Source organism: Callorhinchus milii, unplaced genomic scaffold (genome assembly GCF_018977255.1).
Source record: "Callorhinchus milii isolate IMCB2004 unplaced genomic scaffold, IMCB_Cmil_1.0 Scaffold2, whole genome shotgun sequence".
In the NCBI taxonomy this organism is placed as follows: Eukaryota; Metazoa; Chordata; class Chondrichthyes; order Chimaeriformes; family Callorhinchidae; genus Callorhinchus; species Callorhinchus milii.
In genome coordinates, this window is record NW_024704743.1 from 24,162,036 (window position 1) to 24,181,124 (window position 19,089).

Below are 19,089 nucleotides of genomic sequence, written 5' to 3' on the forward strand. Positions count from 1 at the left end.
ATTATAATGTGTTTGAGATTGAATGCTATGATATTTTAACTCATTTGCGCTTCAATTCTTCATCCTCCCGACATGAAAGGCATGATATAAAAGTAAATAGCACTAAATTCTCCAAATAAGAATGTAATTTGATTTAATTAATCCCAATATGAAAAAAAATTGAAATCCCATCTTTCTGACACAGGAAGAAACCAATCACATGCTTAAGAATATCCAAACCAGGCAAATTACTACATATTGCCTCACACATGGAAATTTCCATTCGGATGTGCACCCTCTCCCTGGACGGACGCACCCTGCTGACCCAGCTCCAGAGAGTATCAAGTGAAGGTTGGCGAGAGCAAAACTTGGGGACCCTAGATTGGCCGTTTGGGGTATTGTCAGAATTTAACCAACTTGCCATTGAAAACACTAGTCCTAGTTGTACAAACTTCCTACTTAGTAGAACGAAGGAAGCAAAGTTTCCTACTGCTCATTCAGCTAGGACCAAACTACCAATTTAGGTTTGAGCTTTACCTTGCAGGATTAAAACAAGTTGAGCTCAAGAATTCCTGTACAGTGACCAATCTGCCGTTCCAGGTCCCGCCAGCAACCTAGGCTGGATGGTCTGTCAGCAGTGCCCTGCTGTACAGCATACGCCCTAGCTCAGGAACTGGACTTCCAAGATCACTACAGAGGGATGGTTTGATTCCAATATTTCATTGCCAAGCACATCACCTTAGAGTCAGCTCAGCTCCAAGGCGATCCCACTTACAGCCTCCGTCAAGGAGTCACTGCTTTGTAACTCACCTCTCTTAGTAGGAGAATAAAGGAAGCAAAGTAGAATACGTAGACCATTCCCACCAGCCAGTGCAAGAACATTGTGGTTCCAGGTGCAGACTGAAAACTCAGCTCTCGGTCTTTCAATGTAGCATCAAACATTTCCTACAGGCCAAAACACAATTATTAAAGCCTGGAATTTGTCAGGATTGATTTCAGACCCAAAACTATAGAATTGAAAAACTCTTTCAGGTATGTTCAAAAATAATTCCAGTTTTGGGCATAAAAACAGGGGAGTATAGGTCAAGTTCTGCTTGGTGTCTCAACTATTCTCCCTCCTCACTTACAGATGCTATTTTATCTCTGAACAATTCTGAAAGGCAGCAGCATCACACTGTCATTGTTGAAATTAATAGCAGAACCTTTAAGAACAAAAATATGTAATGTATTTATAGGCATTGTTGAAAACAAGATTTTTACGGAATATAGATATTAATGGTTGTGCATCTTCAGTTTTGAAGAGTTTAGGTACACGTTTAGGGTTTTACTTGCTTAAAATACACCGAGTATTTCAGAATATATTTACGGTGAATTTAAAGGTTGTTTACCTCAGGTTAATTAAAATCCTGCAGTTGAAAATTAGATTTTCAAATAAATCATTATTTAGAACATTGTACAGAATTCTCTCACACTTGAGCTGTACCAAAAAAATTTGGTCAATCAATCCATGACTGTTTGTGGAACGTTGCTGTGAGTATTGGCTGCTGCGTTTCACCCACAAAATACACAAGTCAATCAATACACCTTACAATATATTCTGTGAAGCGCTTTGAGACGTCGCAAAGACGTGATAAGGTACTATAACAAATGCAAGGAATAGATTAGATTATGCCATGAGTTACTCTAGGAGTGACAGGTTTCATCCTGGTACCCATACTCGAGCAGAATCCTACCATATACAGGAAAAAGAGAAGATTAGATTTATAAAGTCAATAGACACGCGTTTAGGAAATCTCATTAATTTGGGAAACCAGATTAGCGGGATGAGCTAGTAACCTAATGTACAGTCTCTTAGAGAAATGGGGCAGGGAATCATTTTTCAAGAGTAATCCTTTTGCTTTATTTTCTTCCAAAAATACTGCAAACCCTTCCCCCTCAAGCAGTACTGAAAATCTCCCCACCAGCACCACCACAAGCAATACAGTACTATAAAATGCCCCAGAGCAATAGCACAAATCGCCTCCAGAGAGCTCTGCAGTCTTTCACAAATGTTGACATTAAAATCTTGCAACAACATTTCACTTACTGCATAAAGACTTCGCTTCACCTCATCTAGACACACCATACATCTTCCAAAGCATCACTGCTTAAACGTTTGATAAAAACACCCGCTTACCAGGGAGCAAATGTCAAGCCACCAGCCACATATAAGAGGAAACACACCAATTTCCACAACTACGAGCAAGGACACCTTTAAAAAAAACATAGAAAATCGATTATACTCATTCAACTTCATAGGAAATGGATATTTTGTACTATCATACATGTCATTAGTCCTCCAAAAATCTGTTAACAAGGAACTCTACTGGTCAATTCTGAAATGTATGCCTGAATTATTCTCATCCACTCCTCATTCATTTCAATTAATTCGGGGATTCCCAAATAACTGGACAAATTTATCCATCGCAGATCCAAAACAATTTGTGCCTACAATTGGTCTCAAAGGGTGTCCAGCACCATGGAACCACACGTTAAGAGGAAAGGAGGATATTGGATAATGTTTAGTCTGAAAATTGCTTTTTGAGCTTAGAAAGAAAAATGCTCTTGTTAGATTGTTTTACTAATTAGTAGCAGCGAAACAATGAGAAATAATCCCAATGAGTATAGTTACAAAACACATTTTTGCTATTATTCCTAGGAAGTCTTATCAAAAGCGTGGTTGGTTCATCATAAATTAGGTTTCTATAAATTAGGATTTTTTTAAAATTCTGGTCACCTGTAGTCGTGTTTGTGTGTGTGTATGTATAGAGCTTTTTGAAAACAGCAGAGAATATGTAAGAATATGCAAAAGAATTAAAAGATTGGATGGAAAATGTTTTCAACAAAAGTATATTAGCCTTTAACTTTATTTAATAGATGTACAGTTCACCGATTCTTTCACATCTTAAAGTGACATTACCTTAACAACAATGTAGCATACGCCCAATAAACGTCGTGATCGCTGGAACTTCACCAGTGCAGCCAGGGCCTGTGCAGTTAAGTCAAGCAAAACCAACCAAACACACGAGAAATCAACAATAAACAATTCTGCAACAAGTGCAAATCAAACGGAGTAACACTAAACATTTATGTTTCAAATACGGCACCAAAACTTGGCCAGTTAAAATCAAATACTGTAAGTAACTCTACAGGTGCTGTATATTTTTAATCTATTCATTCCTACTAATTCTCCTCCTCCCTCCATCTACTATCGAGGGGGCAGCCAATGAATTAGCCTACCCTCTAATTGGAGAGAATGTTGATTTTTCTCCGTTTCCTGCACAAACATTTTGGTCCTCCAGTCAGTGCTTCCCAAGATAAATTCTTACAGCACATCAAACACAAGAACAAAATCAGAGTGCTAATGCCTTCCAAGGCCACCAAACAGAATCTGGTTTAATTTACCAATGTAGTGGAAATGGTGTCTAGAGCTTAGGCAGATTTTCAGTTTTAATTGGTTTGTTAAAATGCGAGCTGCTTGTATGCAATTGATATCTACATACAACTTGTGAACTAACTAAGTTTAAAGTGCTGAAGTTGTAATGTTGATTCTTTATTGCAGTATTGGGTGCATCCCATTATTGAGAGTGCATTTGGGAATGATAGCATTTAATAGTATTAATTATTAATCCAATTAACACTGGTATGATGGTACACAACCGTGTGATTCAACTAGCGGCCCGCATCTAGCCCGGCGGGCGATTTTATCCAATTTGAGACCATTTCCAACAGTGCAATTCCGCTACCTCCCTCCCTGAATGTTATTGCATGGGAGCAGCAGAAACCGGTGGTTGGGAGGACACAGCGTGGAGAGTGGAAATAATACTGTCCATTGGTGCAGTCTGTCAGGAAGGCAAGCATGTCTCCTTAACCACCCTTCTGGCTCCTACCACTGCAGATAGTGAACTGCGCAGCTGATTGGGAGAGGGGGAGAGAATAGAGGGGGTAGAGAGACCGATTCAATGAGAGAGACTGTGTGAGAAGAGAAGGGGGGGGTGGGGAGCAGAGAGAAAAGGGAGCGCGGGAGGGGGACACGACCGAGGATGGACACCAAGTGACTTGCCATTTCCTCAAAGAAAGCTCCCTCTTTTCCCAGTGAAAAACTTCTCTATGTCCTTCATTCCAACTCTCTCCCCACCCGACCTCTGAGACCTCCCGACCTGGCCGCTCGCTTTGTTGAGCAAACAGCAGCTTGCTTCATGTCCCTCCACCCCACCATCGACGTTTTGCCCCTGCTCGCTGGGGTTCCATTCCTGGAGTCTCTCAGACTCGCTCCCTCCCTCCCCTCTTTCAAGGCACGTCAAAACCTAAATCTTTGACAATGCGTTCGGTTATCTTTTCCCCTCCTCATCCCACCTCCAGCTCAGGCTCCCATTGGTTAGTGTCAAATGCTTTGAAATGTCCTTGCGATATGAAAATGATGCTGTGTAAATGCCGTAATGTTTCTGGATGGGAAACACAAAATATTGCTTCTGTGACCTGTCTCAAATAGGGAATCCAGCCCTCGGCAGCCAAAAGGCTGGACCACACATGGGGCGGGAAAAAAAAAATCAGAGTAATAGTTGCATACGATTTGCCCATATAACTACTACTGAAAGGGAAAATTAGTGAACTTTTTTTTATTAAAAAATCCCTCCAAACAAAGCTTTCTTCTACAATTTCAATGAGAACATTAATCAAGACAGAGGAAGTCCATACATTCCATCATTCAATGTTCAATTGTGAAGGTGCACCTGCAGGGATGAGATGACCACACATATTTTTATATTCTCCCTAGTACTCTTTGCATTCCCAATAACATTTAACTCAATAACATTCAAGCAGTTATCAGAACTGTAGACACATAGTTGAAATAACTACTGTTCCCTCAACCTTCCAGTATAGTGGGAAATCAACTTTCAGGTACAAAGGATACGTGACAGACTATTAGAGTCATAGCCAGCAAAACATAGCCAACTATAGTTGTTATCAGGCCTTCAAAATGGGAGGCTTGAACCTGCAAAAGAACACCAATTAGTAAAATGGAACGCATAGGTTACGATTACCTAATATTTCAAACTGTAAGATGTGTAATCTAATCGAGAGATCTCTTCGCTTGATTTCAATCTAATCATTCTCTTTGCTATAGATATTTACCCTGGATTTTTCTTTCAAGCAGTTTACTTTAATAACAAGATAGCTCACTTTGGTAACAATCCCTGTTAAAATGGTTTTATTTAACAAGAGAAAACAATTATGTAACCTAACTGGTTATTTTTACTAGAATATGATGTGAGTAAGTCATAGCTTTATATTNAAAAAAACCTACGACGACTATCAACCTATTTTGATATTTCATACTTTTATTGGATTTTCATGTACAATAAATCATACTGAAAATATTTATACTTTTACACATCCACTGTCAATTATACCTATTCACTCATGCACTAATGGAAAAATTACCTTTATGCACAGTTGGTCAAGAGCAGTTATTACACAGTTTCCCTGTTATTTACACTCCACTCATTTTTCAGTGTCAATGTGATGGGAATTAATTTTGAATTAAGGGAATTAGAAATAAAGAAGTTGCTTTGGGAATTTGATATTACTAATGTTATATCGTTAATGACTATTAGCTGCTAACTTTATAAGATTTTAGTATCGGAATTAAACCTCTTCCCGTTTTGGGTGGCTGTTTTTGACATTTTTATAATGTATTTAGAAAATTAAAACCAAATAATTTCATTAAAAAGATGGATGTGCTGACTCTCTAGCACTGCAAAGGCCCAGATTCAATTCTTCAAAAGTAGCTGATCTAAGTCATAATGAAGGCAAGTCAGTTAAGATAAGAACAAAAATTTAGATGCAGTTTCATACCAAGAGAAGAAATTGCCACGCTGCACCATTTATCCTAATTAGAATTACTCCATTACCACGATAGTGGAGTTGAAAAAACTCTTTAAGTGGGAATAACTTCTGGAAAAATCAACTGTGACAAATCACATTGTCTGCAGAAAACCCTTGCATTTCACAAGTCTGCGGCTTTGACCAAAGTTGTCATCACAGCTTTAAGTATCATGGGTCAGTACAATACAGGGATTTCCTACAGATAATGCAGTTTACGTCATGAGTGCATCCGCCGGTTACATTGCTCAAGCAATTTTCAACCTCAATGAATCAGAATGAAACAAAAGAGCATTAAATGCAAGGATTATTATTGTGCATTAGCACTACCATCTTTTGTAGTGTAGCTAAATCCAACAAATCAAAATTAATGTAAAATAAAAATCTGAGTTATTAAACCATTTTTAAAAATTGGTACTTACATACTCCTCAAAACCTAGACCAACGACGGAGAAGTGTCCAATATGATATGGACAGAATGCTGAAATGTACAAAAGTGATATTGTATCACAAAATGGTAAGTAGAGATTCCCAATTTTTTTCTTTGCTGCTACATGGTTTTAAACTGTAGGACTTTTGTTTGAAAATTGAAAAAATATGAATCACGAAAGGAAGGAGAAGGAGACTGGATAGAACAGGAGTTAGAACACATTGTCACACACTTCATCCGAACCATCGGAACAGTGGTACAGTTCAGCCCAGTCTAGCTGAAGAAATCTATGTTAGGGTTTCTTATTACCATAATATGTTACTTTAGTTTGAGTTCTTTTTAGATATTTTCTGTATAAGAAGCCTCCGAACATTTGGGCATATTTTGTAGACAAGGCAGTGTTAAGTCAGTTAGCATGCATGCATGGAGAAACAGAAATTTTCCACTGCAAAAACAAGAATACAAATGTTTAGGGGTTATCCTTGGTCTTTCAAGCCAGTTCCTAAACCAACCTGCTCTAAAGCAATCTGAGAGCTAAATATTTTCTGCCAGAAAGTACACAAGTGATTCTCAAAGTTATTTTAATTTAATCAACATTGAAAATAAATTCTATATTATGTAATCACATCATTCCTTTCCTGGTCATTTCTATTTACAAACACCTGGTAAAACAAGGTCCCTGTAAATATTACCAACATAACAAAGTCCTTCCAACTCATCCAGGTCACAAGTTCAGGATCATGGGCAGATATCCAGGTACATCAAACTTGATGCAATAATACAGAGAGAGCACTTTACCAGGATGGTAAACTGAGTTTTTTTCCAAATTAGGTGATGGAAATACAGGGTGTCAGTTTCAGGTCTTGCATGAGCTTGTCAGCTGCAACCAGCTCAGTTGGTAGGGCTCACGACTCTGAATCAGAGGATTGTGTGCTGTTCCTTTTTACCCTATACCATCAACCATTTGGTGACATCACCTGCAGGGGTGGCGTACTCTTCCACATGGATTACACCCAATGCTATCTCTCTGCCTCTACTCTCAACTCTAGAACAAGCATTGTTTTGACAGATTGCCTGTTGGACAAGTCCTGGATGAGCTCCAATTTCCATCAGTTAAACAAAGACAAGTCTGAGGGTCTCCTGCTTGGCTCCTGTCAGCACCTTCTCATCTCAGGTGCTGAAAGCATCAATCGGCAGCGATGCCGATTCCACTTCATGGAGCCAATTCAAACCCCCAAGACCCCCAAATGTCTTTCAGGCCCCACATCCAGGCTCTTACTCAGCTTTCCCTCACCATGATTACCTGCCTTTGCCACTACCTCTCCCCCTGGACTACTGCGGCCTTCATTAATGAGTTCATTATGTCCAGGCTTGACTACGCCAACACTCTGTTTACCAGATTCCCAGTCCTCTCTACACAAGGTGTAGACTAACCAGAATTCTGCAGTCTATGTCCTTTCCCACACCAGGCTCTGAGAGCCTATCACATTGGCTCCATTGGCTCCCACCCCCTGTAGGTCGAATTCAAGAACTTCATTCTCACCTTTAAATCCCTTTCTAGCCTCGCCCCACTCTACCTTAGCAACCTCCTACAACACTACTGGCGAGCCCCACTTCCTTCACTTGCTGGCGCTCAATAAATGTATTATGGATTCAAACCGCACATCAGAAGTTTGAGCTCAGTCTAGGCTGACAATCCAGAGTAGTTCTGGGGGCTTCTACGTTCTCAAAAGTTGCTTTGCTTCAAATTAAATATTAAATTGAGGTTTTGTTTGCTTGTTCAGGTGGATGTTAAAGATCCCATGGCATTATCTGAATTTCTCCCAGGATTTATATAGGAATGAACTCCTTTACACGAGGAGTTTAGATTCAATTACTTCCCATATGAAGGTATTTAGATTTAATTACTTTAAACACAGAGAGACAGGTTGTGCAAGTTAACTCAAGTGGGAATTAGATAGCTGTTTGATGAACAAATTGATGAATAATATCAAAGGCTATAATGTATTTTCCATGTTCTAAGTTCATTGACATGTTTTCTTATGAACGATACTGTTGATATCAAGAGCTCACTAAATTACTGGGACTGAGGCTGGGAATTGGAAGAACACTGTGGATCTTTACAAAACAATGCATTTGCAGCTTTTATAATTATCATAAAAGAGCTCTACGTCAAAATCTACTTACCAAATACAAGTATGAACAATGTGTTTAATGAAACCACCCAGAAGACATGTTCCTATTGTGAAAAAATATACAAAGAAATCAGCATCTGAATGTTCACAACTGTGAATCAGTACATCTCTTCCATTTTTACCCAAACAAAATTCCATTCCCTCTCGCTTAAGATCAGATAAATCAATATAAAGGAGAGATCAAGCCTAGGAATTTCCTAGTCTGATTGGCTCAGCTCCTTAATGAATAAACTTCCTGAGCACCATCAGAGAAAGTCAAAGAACTTTAGAAAATTATAGGAATTTACAGAAGGAGGCCATCTAGCCCATTGATCTGTGCTGGCCCCCTTATGAGTAATCCTTTCAGTTCCATTTACCTGTTCTTTTCCCATACCCCTGTAGCTGCCTCTTTTAAAGGTATTTATCTAGTTCTCTCTTGAAGGCCAATGTGGATCCTGCCTCAATCACTGTTCCCAATAGGGAATTCCACATTGTAACTATTCTGTGTGAAAAAAATCTCCTAACCTCCCAATTAGAAGGTTGTGGGTTCAAACCTTACTTCGGGATTTGGAACTGATATAGATTAGCTGACACTCCAATACAGTGATGGTGGTGTGCTGGATTGTTGGAGATGCCGTTATTTCGATGAGACGTTAAACCGAGGTCCCATCTACCTGTTCAAATGGGTGTTAAAGATCCCATAGCACTATTTGAAAAGAAAAGCGTGTTTCTCTCTTCTGCTGTCCTGGCCAATAATACCCCAAATAAAATTGGTCACTCACTTCTTGGCTGTTTGCAGAATATTGCTGTGTGCAAATTGGCTGCTACGTGTACCCACAAAACACAGTTATTACACTTTACAGACATTCTGTGAAGCCCTTTGAGGCCCACCTGACATGAAAGGAGCTAAAGTAAGGATACTATTATTTGCTTGTTTACTATCTTAAATTTATGCCCTCTAGTTACTGACTCAACAACAACAACAAATCACATTTGTATAGCGCCTTTCACGTTGGGGGAATGTCCCAAGTCGCAGGACCCATACTTTCATACATACTTTTGAATTTTCTCAGAAGATCACACTCATAATTTGAAACATCAGTTTTATTCTAAAATTACAGACCTTTGTCACTATTTTATCTACTTTATGAACAACTTCTAATAAAATAAGAATTTTACTTTCTTATTTCACATAAATTTCATGTTTAAACAGGAAAAACATTTTTTAACTTTAAATAAGTTTATCCTGCTCTTCAACCCTCAACCCTTTGAAGTCTGAAAGCATGAACAAGGATGCACACTGCAAAGAACACTTACTTACCAAGAACACAAGCGAACCATCCAATCCAAGCATCTATGAAGCAGAATGCAATTCAGTTAAGTTTAAATGACATATTAAACAATTATATAAAATCAGAGATAGATTATATCAGTTATCGTGCATTTCTTGAATTCTCAAACATATTTAGAATATGATGTAGTTATACGGTTATAATCACTACTCTAACAACTTTAAGTAAATTCAGGTCCTGGACAAATCAGCTTTAAAAATTCAGTTTGCTGATGCCAGAAAAAATATATACATGCAGCAGATGCAAATATATGCTCTAGGCTCAAACTTTGGGGTGCTTTAAGCTTTTAAAAGTATTTTTTAAAAAATCGCCCTTTCCCAGAGAAGTACAATTTCTATTATAGATAATGTATGCATACAAACAGCACTGCGAACTCTGAAGAGCTTTTTAATCCTCATTACAGTTAACACTGAATTTGTCAACATTCAAATGCAAAATGTTTGCGTGCATCTTGCTCTTCTACTCATCCATCAATTTACATTTACACCGCTTTTACATTATGAAGTGTTCTCCAGAGGCAAGCCTGCCTCAGGACGCAACTTATAGTGTAAAAAAAGTCAAGATTTTGCATTTTCAAACTGGAACAGATGCAACTGAAACAGATTAGCTGTTTGCACCAAAGGGAGCGCTGAATAAGACACAGCTCCACAGACAAACCAGCATACTGAATCAGGCTGCCAATATCTCAGTTAGGATCTGGAAGTCGAGCCGTTCCATAATAAGGAGTCAGTGGAGTCCGGCAAGGACTGGTGTGATGGGGATGCGGAGTTTAGTGTGGGTGAGTATACGGACGGCGGATGTTTGGATTAATTGGATTTTGTGGATAGTGGAGCTGGGGAGACAGGCAAGTTGAGTGATGACGAAAGCGGGGATGAGGGCTTTGGAAGCTTTGGGTGTGAGGTATGGTCAGAGGCGGGCAATGTGATTGAGTTGGAAGAAAGTGGTCCTAGTCAGGTAAGGTGTGAGGTAGGAATGACAGCTGGGATTATGCACAGCTTCAATAAGTTTGAGGGATAAGGTGGGAAGGGTGAGGAGGTCAGAGCAACAGGAAAGAAGGCATGGATGGGAACCAAGGAGTATGGCTTCCACTTCATCAACGTTCAAATGCAAAATGTTTGCGTGCATCCAGACATGATGTCTGAGAAACAAGCTGACAAACCATCAGTGGACCTGGAGTAGCAGCTGGAGGAGGAAAAGATTTGGGTGTCATCGTCGAGAGGGAGCATGTAAATAATGAAGGGGCCAAGGATGGAGCCTTGGGGCATGCCGCAGGGATGGGAGGAAAGCGCATTCGCAGAGACGAACTGATGGGGGTTGGGGAGGATGATATGATCGACTGTGTCGAACGCAGCAGAGAGGTCCAGGAGGACAAGAAGGCCGAGTGAGCACTGGTCATAGAGAGAGGATGTAATTTGTGACTTTGACGAGCACTGTGAGCGTGGCAGAAATCAGACCAAAGGAACTCGAGTAGGGAGTGGAGGGAGAGGTGTGAGCAAAGTTAATTGGCGACAATGCATTCCAGAACTTTAGCAAGGAAAGGCAAGTTAGAAATAGGCCAGTAGTTTGTAAGGTTAGCGGGATTATGAGTGTGTTCTTTTGAGGATGGATGTGATGACAGTAGTTTTGAAAGGGAGTGAGCAAAAGTGTGAGGAGAGGGATATATCTACGGGGGTGATTAAGTACCACAGGTCCATTTTGTACAATCTAGTGAATGAAGAGCCAGCGGCAATTTACCAAGCTTTGAACTTAAATACTTCATGAGAAATAAATGTACGTCTCGGATGACAACAACAGAACAGGGAGAAGAAATGGCAGGAAGTATTTTAAAATTCCCCGAAAATGGCGTGAATTTATGTAAATGTATCTGAAAATAAAGCTGTGCTGATAAGTCTTAATTTCAACAAAATTATTTTCATTACAAGAATGATGCTTTTAGAGCTGATCCTTTTAAGTAGACTATGGAAGCACATACCCGCTCCCACGTAAGTTCTTCTGCAGCTCTATCCCATTCCAGGGCATTCCAGTTCATGTCATCTAAAGGGAACAGAATGTTTTAAATTTATGATAAAATCAGGTCAAATGGTTTACCAAAAGTTGCACAAATTTCCACTTTATAACACTGACTCATGTTAACTGTTTTGCTGTGAAGAAGTTTTACTCATTACATCTTAATGAAGTAGTTATACATCATTTTTAACAACTGGACATAATTTTTAATTTCTTTCATGATAACCATAATTTCAATACTAGATTTTACTAATGGGACATTTGTACCGTTGCAGTGGAACCTGCATTATTTATGTGCAGCATATTTTCTCACTTTTATTTTGCTATAAAAAGGAAACCAAACTAAAACCAATTTTTTTTAAAAAAAATAGCACATGGAAGCTGACATGAGCCTCATTAATAAACAACAAATGTTAGATACCTATAACCAGGACAATCAGCACCTAGATTGATACTCTCTGCCTCAATCTCTCTGCCTTGCCCCTTTTGCTCATCTTCAGATCCCACCTAAAGACTTTCCTCGTTGATCATGTCTAGTCACCTCCCCACTTCTCCCCAACTTAATGTCAAACTATATCATGTTTAGTACTTTGAGATGTTACTTCATGTGATGGCATTATATAAATGCAAGATGTTGTTGTTCTAGAGAAAAATAGTTCAGGGTTTTGGGTGTGACCATTCACCACAGCAGTTTTTGTTTTATTTAAAACATTCAGCAGGACTGGCATGTATTCAGTCTTCACTCTATTTTTCCAATTTCAATGAATTCATAAGCACAACCACTGATACCTGCAGCACGTTTGCTGCACACATTCACAGTATATAATCTGGATCATCATTTATTATCTCTATAGTTCCACCCCATTACAGCGGATAAATGAGCACCTTGTATTTCACTTGATCAAGGATATAAATAAAATGTGCTGTACAGTGAAATGTTCATTACCTAATATAGTTTTCATTCTTTGAAGGAAATATAATTGATTTATAGAGCAGGATGAAGTGCACATATATTGGTCCTCATGGGACACTATAAGAATTTTCCTGTAGCAGGACACACAGCATCTCCTCTATCCGCACTACAAACAAAGCCTCATTCTCAGCTTGAGGTGGTAGAAGAGATCAAGTTGACAGTAGAAAAAAGAGCTCCAAGTGCTCCTGCTCAAGAGGGAAAGAGTAAGAGAGCCTTTGTGAACATTGAACAATTTCTTTAAAATAAGTGGCATTCTAATCTAGTTATTGCAGCTGTGAACTTTACAAATGTGACTTATTGAGTTAAGATCCACAGAGCTGCATTTCCACAAGGAAAGAAATCACTGCACGAACCACATTTGAGGAATCATGCTCAAAGCATGAAATGACTCTTCTCACCTTGTGCACCATTGTTAGCATCCGCACCATCTTCTACAACAGCATCATCTTCGTCCTCATTCTCCTCTTCTTCATTGTCGGCATCATCCGCCCGAACGTCTGCGTTCTCTGGTGCTACGGCGGCAGCTTCCCCGGCTGCTGCTGGATTCTCTACTGCCTGGTTCACTGGTTGTGCAACTGGTGGATTCTCCGCCGCAACATTTGGAGCAGCTGGAGGCTACAGGATCGGAAATATACAAAAATAATAACAAATCAAATTGACCGTTACCACAGATTTTCACCGTATCGTATCAGAAGAAGTCTCAAAGTACAGAAAAGTTCAACTTCACGGTTTCATTGAGCTCAGATTCAGGCAAAACAAAATACAGGTTGCGATTCAATAATAATTCTTGGATTTAATATAGCGCCTTATCACGAGACATCTCAAAGCGCTTCACAGAATATACAGTAAAGTGAATTGACTGTATATTTTGTGGGCAAAACGCAGCAGCCAATTGCGCACAACTAATTTACTCTGAAATGCCCTTTCCCTGATGTCAAAAGGCAACATCGATGCACTATGTAATTTTTTTCTTGTTTGAGGAGTACAATTACAAAGCAATTTGTGATGGACTGTGAAGGATCCAGTCACACTGCAATACAAATGTGTAAATTATTGGTCTTTGCTGGTCTTACTCGTGGCACTTCAATAATATCTAACCAGTATTCATTGCTGATCAACAGTGCTCTGCTCAGCCCAGATTACATGATTTCAGAGCAATAAATGTTTTAAAAGTAGCTTTTTTGCTGAAACATTCCAGAACACTTCCAACAGTAGAAATGGCACATTACACAAGTGTAGGTCAAAATAAAACAAGAGGTAAATACACAGAAACAAATAATTTCAATGTTGCTTAATACAGAAACAAGTTTATTTTAAAATAACAAGAATACCAAACAGAAAAGTAAAGCCATTCTTCGAATTAACATTAACATGACAACCGGTTGGAAATCCAATGGTCTTGTCACAATGCAAAATATAAATCTGCACCTACAATCTCTTCCAAATGACTTCCTGATTTCATGTTTAATAATCCTTGCATTTGATATAGCGCTTTTCACGTCGGGAGGACGTCCCAAAGCGCTTCACAGAATACACTGTAAAGTGAATTGACTGTATATTTGTGGGCGAACGCGGCAGCCAATTGCGCACAGCAATGTCCCACAAACAGTCGTAGATTGAAAATGACCAATTTATTATTGTTTTGGTTTTGGAGGGATTTTTATTAGGCTGTGGAGTAAGGAAACTTGCCCAAGGTTTCGCCCTCTGCCTGGAATTGAACTCAGGTCTCTCGCTTGCAAAGCGAGTGCTCTAATCACTGAGCTACAGGACTCCACATGTTTAGCAATAAACATAGTCCAGTACTTCCCATTTCAGGAAAGAGGGGACGGAGAGGAAAGAACACAGAGGACAAGCAGCATCAGCCACTCATGAGCTACTCAATGGTGAACGCCTGGAAGCAGGTTGCTTGAATTTCCTCTTGGTTGAAAAATGATGTAGCAAAATAAAATTATGCATTACAGATACTGTAACTGTGTGCGTGTGTGCTGTCCACATGTGGGGCAAAAAAAATGAGAAGAAGGCTCGGTGACGAGTTATCTAGAGTGGCGAGTTAGGCACATGTAGAAATACATAAATAAATCGAGTCTGCGATATTGATAGCACGTTGGCTTAAGTGGTAATGACAAGTTAAACCAGGGTTGAGTTATGTGAAGTTTACTGTATATTTTTGTAAACCTGACCTCATTCTGTTGTGCAGCTCCATTGGGCGGCTGGGCTTGGTTTTGTTCCAGCCACTGAGGAGCTCCACCATGCACAATCTGTTCTCGTAGCCAGACAAGGCTAATGAATGCACAGAGTGTGCAGGTTACTACAAAACAACCCTGCAAACAATCTGCCAGCAGATTTTCCCTGCAAATACATATAAATAACATTAATCAGGAAAGATAGTAAAGATTTAACTTGTGCAGCATTTCCAGCATTTCACGGCCCTTAAGCCAACAACAACAAATTACATTTGTATAGCGCCTTTCACGTCGGGAATAGTTTATCAATAATCCTCTCCCCCACCAAACAAAATCTGCCTATCAAATGAACAGATATTCCCATGATGAGCACAAATGAGAAAAGCATTTCCTAGTTCTTACCAGATTAAACGCCTAAATTAAGTAGACCAGTGAATGAGATTGCCAGACTTTGGGATAACTCATTTCTAGCTAAAGCTTCAAAGTGAGCCCTACTTGTGCCAATCACTATAATTATCTTGATATGTTCCCCGGACTATGTCAATACTTCAAAACTGAGTTTATTATTACTTTTCTGAAAGGCAAATGCAGAGAGAAGATAAACTTACGTGGATAACATATCTAGTGGCAGTGTCAACAGTGAGCTCACAGAGCCAGTAAACAAACACTTGTAGATGCGACCTTCAACAGGAAGGAAAAAAAATGAAAGCGGGAGAAGAAACAGTAAAAGGTCAGTATCCTCTGGTACTTGAGGCCATTCATTCATCAGGTTGTTTAATCCTGGCTTTAACTCACAAGACTTTAGCAAAGAGAATATTTTAGCGGCCTGTAGCTCTTTGTTCTTACTCATGTAAATGAGTATTGCTCTAACTGAAGGAGCATTTAGGAACAATATTTTCTTCATAAAACAATAAATTACATTTATATAGCACGTTTCCCGTCGGGAGGAAGTCCCAAGGTGCTGGATAATCAATGATTTACACCTGAGCTGGGATTTGGAATCAAGGTGAAGGAAGTAATATTTGCTGAAGAAATATTCAAACATAAAATTGCACATTAATTGAAATATGAGGAGACTAAAAGAAAAAAGTATTGTGTCAGTTTCTTCAATTAAGGCCAAATAATTTATGTTCCAATTTTAGATTTATAAATGGTGGAGAATGAAATGAAAATATTATCAGGTTAGCACAGGTCAGATACAAGGTAAAGTAATACAATTCCTCATAAAACTGACAATTAGTATCCGCTAAGGGTAGGTTGTGCTGTGGGCCCAGTTCACCATGAACCCAGCCCAGTTTTTTTAATATAAAGAGATATCTACTAACTACAGTAATTAATTGTGGGCTGCATTTAACCCAGAACCTCACAACTAAATGGGAAATGTGCTAATCCACTACAATGCTGTAGTCTCTTTGGGACAGCTCAACCAACAATACCATCACATGCTATGATGCTGCTAGTGTGGAAGCAATTATAGATAAACTTCTCACTAAAATAGATGGTGCGAATGCAAGTTCCAACACAGATGGGTCTTTCAAATCAAACATCATATTTCAGGCAGCAGGTTACCCAAGAAACTTTGAATAATGAAATAAAACTTAAGAAAATCTTTGCTTAAAGTTACATCGGTTTTAAGGCTTACTATGGTATCCATGGGTGGGTCTTAATTGTGATGTTTCTCTAGAAATGGAAATATTGAGTTCCTAAACCAATGAATATTTTGGAAGAATTAATAATGTTTGGAAACAATACATTATTCAGTATCTTCAATACTTTAGAAATTCAACAATTACATATCTTACGAAAGAATAAATTAAATGCAAATTTTAAAAATCTTTAAATCTGGTAGCACCTTTTACGGTGAGAGGATGTCTTATTTGACGGACACTTGACAATGCAATTCTTCTCCAAACTGCACTGTTAGCATAGTTAGCAACAACTATGACCTTAAATTCCTAATATTGGGCTTGAACCCACAACCTTCTGATTTTGAGGTGAGAATGCTACTGACAGAATCAGGCTGACACCTTGAACAGCTAGTGTGTGGTACTTACATGCTGTAAGAGGTACAACTCCCAGCCATGCAAAGGCCACCAGTGTGTAATGGAACCAGTAACGTATTGCTGTACCAATACTCGTAACCAATCCTGCACAAATATCCTGAATCGGTAGCCTGGATGGCATATCTGGAGAATAAACTGAAAAAACACATGAAATATGAATTTGTGCTTGAAACAAAACATATTTAAGGGTGCACTGTATTTAGGAATTTATTTTGATATCCAAGAACTTCCTGGAACACGGTAAATAAACTGTAAATTCTACAAAATGGTGCCTGAAGCAGTGGTTGAAGCAGACAGTATAGGTGTGTTTAAGAGGAAGCTAGATACACACGAGGGAGTAGGGAATAGAATACATTATAAATATATATTATAAACCCACCTCAATCTTTTTCAACTTCATATACATAAATTTACAACATGGAAACAAGCCAGCAGTCCAATCAGCCAATGCAAGTGTTTATACTCCACAAGATCTCACCAACTCCTTGCTCTCTCCCAAACTATTCTATGCCCCTCTCCCTCATGTATATCTAGCTTCCTCTTAAACACACTATATTATCTGCTTCAACTACTGCTTCAAACAAGTTCCACGTTTGCGCTACAGTCTGCTTGAAATAATTCCTCCTAAATTTTGTTAGATCCCCTAGTCATTAACTTCTGCTATGTCCCCTGGTTACAGACTCCCCAACAATGAGAATAACCTATTTATGCTAACTTTAAATTCTTCCATAATTTTATACACTTCTATTAAGTCCCCTCTTAAGCATCTTTTCTCTAACAAAAAAAGCCTAACCTATTCAGACTATCCCAACCACAGTAAACCTGCCATCGCTGGTATGAACCTAGCAAATCCACGCTGTACTCTTTCCATCTCATTCTTGCAGTGCGGCAACCAGAAATGTACCATTCTCTAACTGGTAGGTTCAATACAAATTCAATACGCCCTCCTCACTTTTGTGGATGTAAAACTCATCTTTCTGGATGTAAAACTCAGGACCTCACTCGCACTTTTTATGGCCTTATGTACCTGTGTTGCTTCTTTTAGAAATTTGAGGATCTGAATCCCCAGATCTCTTTGCTCCTCTATTCCTCTTTGGCATCTACCACCCAAGAGTCAGTAGAGCTTGATGAGGATGGACATGTTTGGTGCAGATGAGGATGTGGGTGACCGAGTTTTGAATAAAACAGATCTACTGTGTGCATCTCACTGTCACCAGAGAATCATTTTAGATGCCTGATACATATGATCAGCATTAAGCATTAAAAAAATAAATTTACAATCCTTGCAGTTGATACAGTGCCTCATCACATCTTCGAGATGTCTCAAAGCGCTTCATAGAACATACTTTAGTGAATTGACTGTATATTTTGTGGGCAAAACGCAGTAGCCAATTTGCGCACAACAGTGTCCCACAAACAGTTGTGGAATGAAGTGGCCAATTTATTATTATAATTTCTTTGGTTTGCTTGCAATGAATTTAAGCTGTTTTCTCAGATATGGATGCATGCACATGCTAGTTTAAAAATCGGTGCAGCACATGATACAGTTTAAAAATTAAAGGCTGTCCTTCAAATGGTAGGATTCATGTGGTGTCCATTCATGATTTGTCGCATGGAATTTAAAATTAAATTGTTTAATTGAAGTAGCTATTACTGTAATTAATGTTTATTTCACTGTCAGTGGGCGCTGGTGAACAAAATTAGTCGTCTTCAACAGACAACAATCTCCCTTGATCTGTTGTCAGTCCACTGTTTTTCAATTTCCAGTCTTTCAGTCCGTCTACACAAAATGTTGCAAAAAGATTCCAAGACGATCCTAACTGCAGCTATAGAAAACAATTCTCAATATCAGCAACAGAATTCCCCCACACCCCACCCACCCGTTTCACAAAAATTCACAAGAACAATAAAAGCAGTAATCCTCAAGTAGTAGAATGGTAATCTGTTTTAAGATTGAGAAATTCCATGCAACAAATCATGGACGGTCATCACGTAAATCCTAC

General features: G+C 38.9%; 1 protein-coding gene across 2 annotated transcripts in view; it reads right to left on the reverse strand.

Moving 5' to 3' along the window:
- Positions 1 to 19,089, reverse strand: part of march6 (membrane-associated ring finger (C3HC4) 6) — a 49,738-nt gene that overhangs the window by 14,448 nt on the left and 16,201 nt on the right. For both annotated transcript variants that reach the window (XM_042346910.1, XM_007889683.2), the window contains exons 4-15: positions 17,078 to 17,221; positions 15,632 to 15,704; positions 15,021 to 15,189; positions 13,239 to 13,455; positions 11,833 to 11,894; positions 9,830 to 9,862; positions 8,522 to 8,573; positions 6,327 to 6,385; positions 4,934 to 5,014; positions 2,939 to 3,007; positions 2,156 to 2,230; positions 790 to 924 (exon numbers count right to left, since the gene is read on the reverse strand). In XM_042346910.1, coding sequence (XP_042202844.1) covers positions 790 to 924; positions 2,156 to 2,230; positions 2,939 to 3,007; positions 4,934 to 5,014; positions 6,327 to 6,385; positions 8,522 to 8,573; positions 9,830 to 9,862; positions 11,833 to 11,894; positions 13,239 to 13,455; positions 15,021 to 15,189; positions 15,632 to 15,704; positions 17,078 to 17,221 — 1,169 coding nt within the window. The remainder of the gene's footprint in view (positions 1 to 789; positions 925 to 2,155; positions 2,231 to 2,938; positions 3,008 to 4,933; positions 5,015 to 6,326; positions 6,386 to 8,521; positions 8,574 to 9,829; positions 9,863 to 11,832; positions 11,895 to 13,238; positions 13,456 to 15,020; positions 15,190 to 15,631; positions 15,705 to 17,077; positions 17,222 to 19,089) is intronic.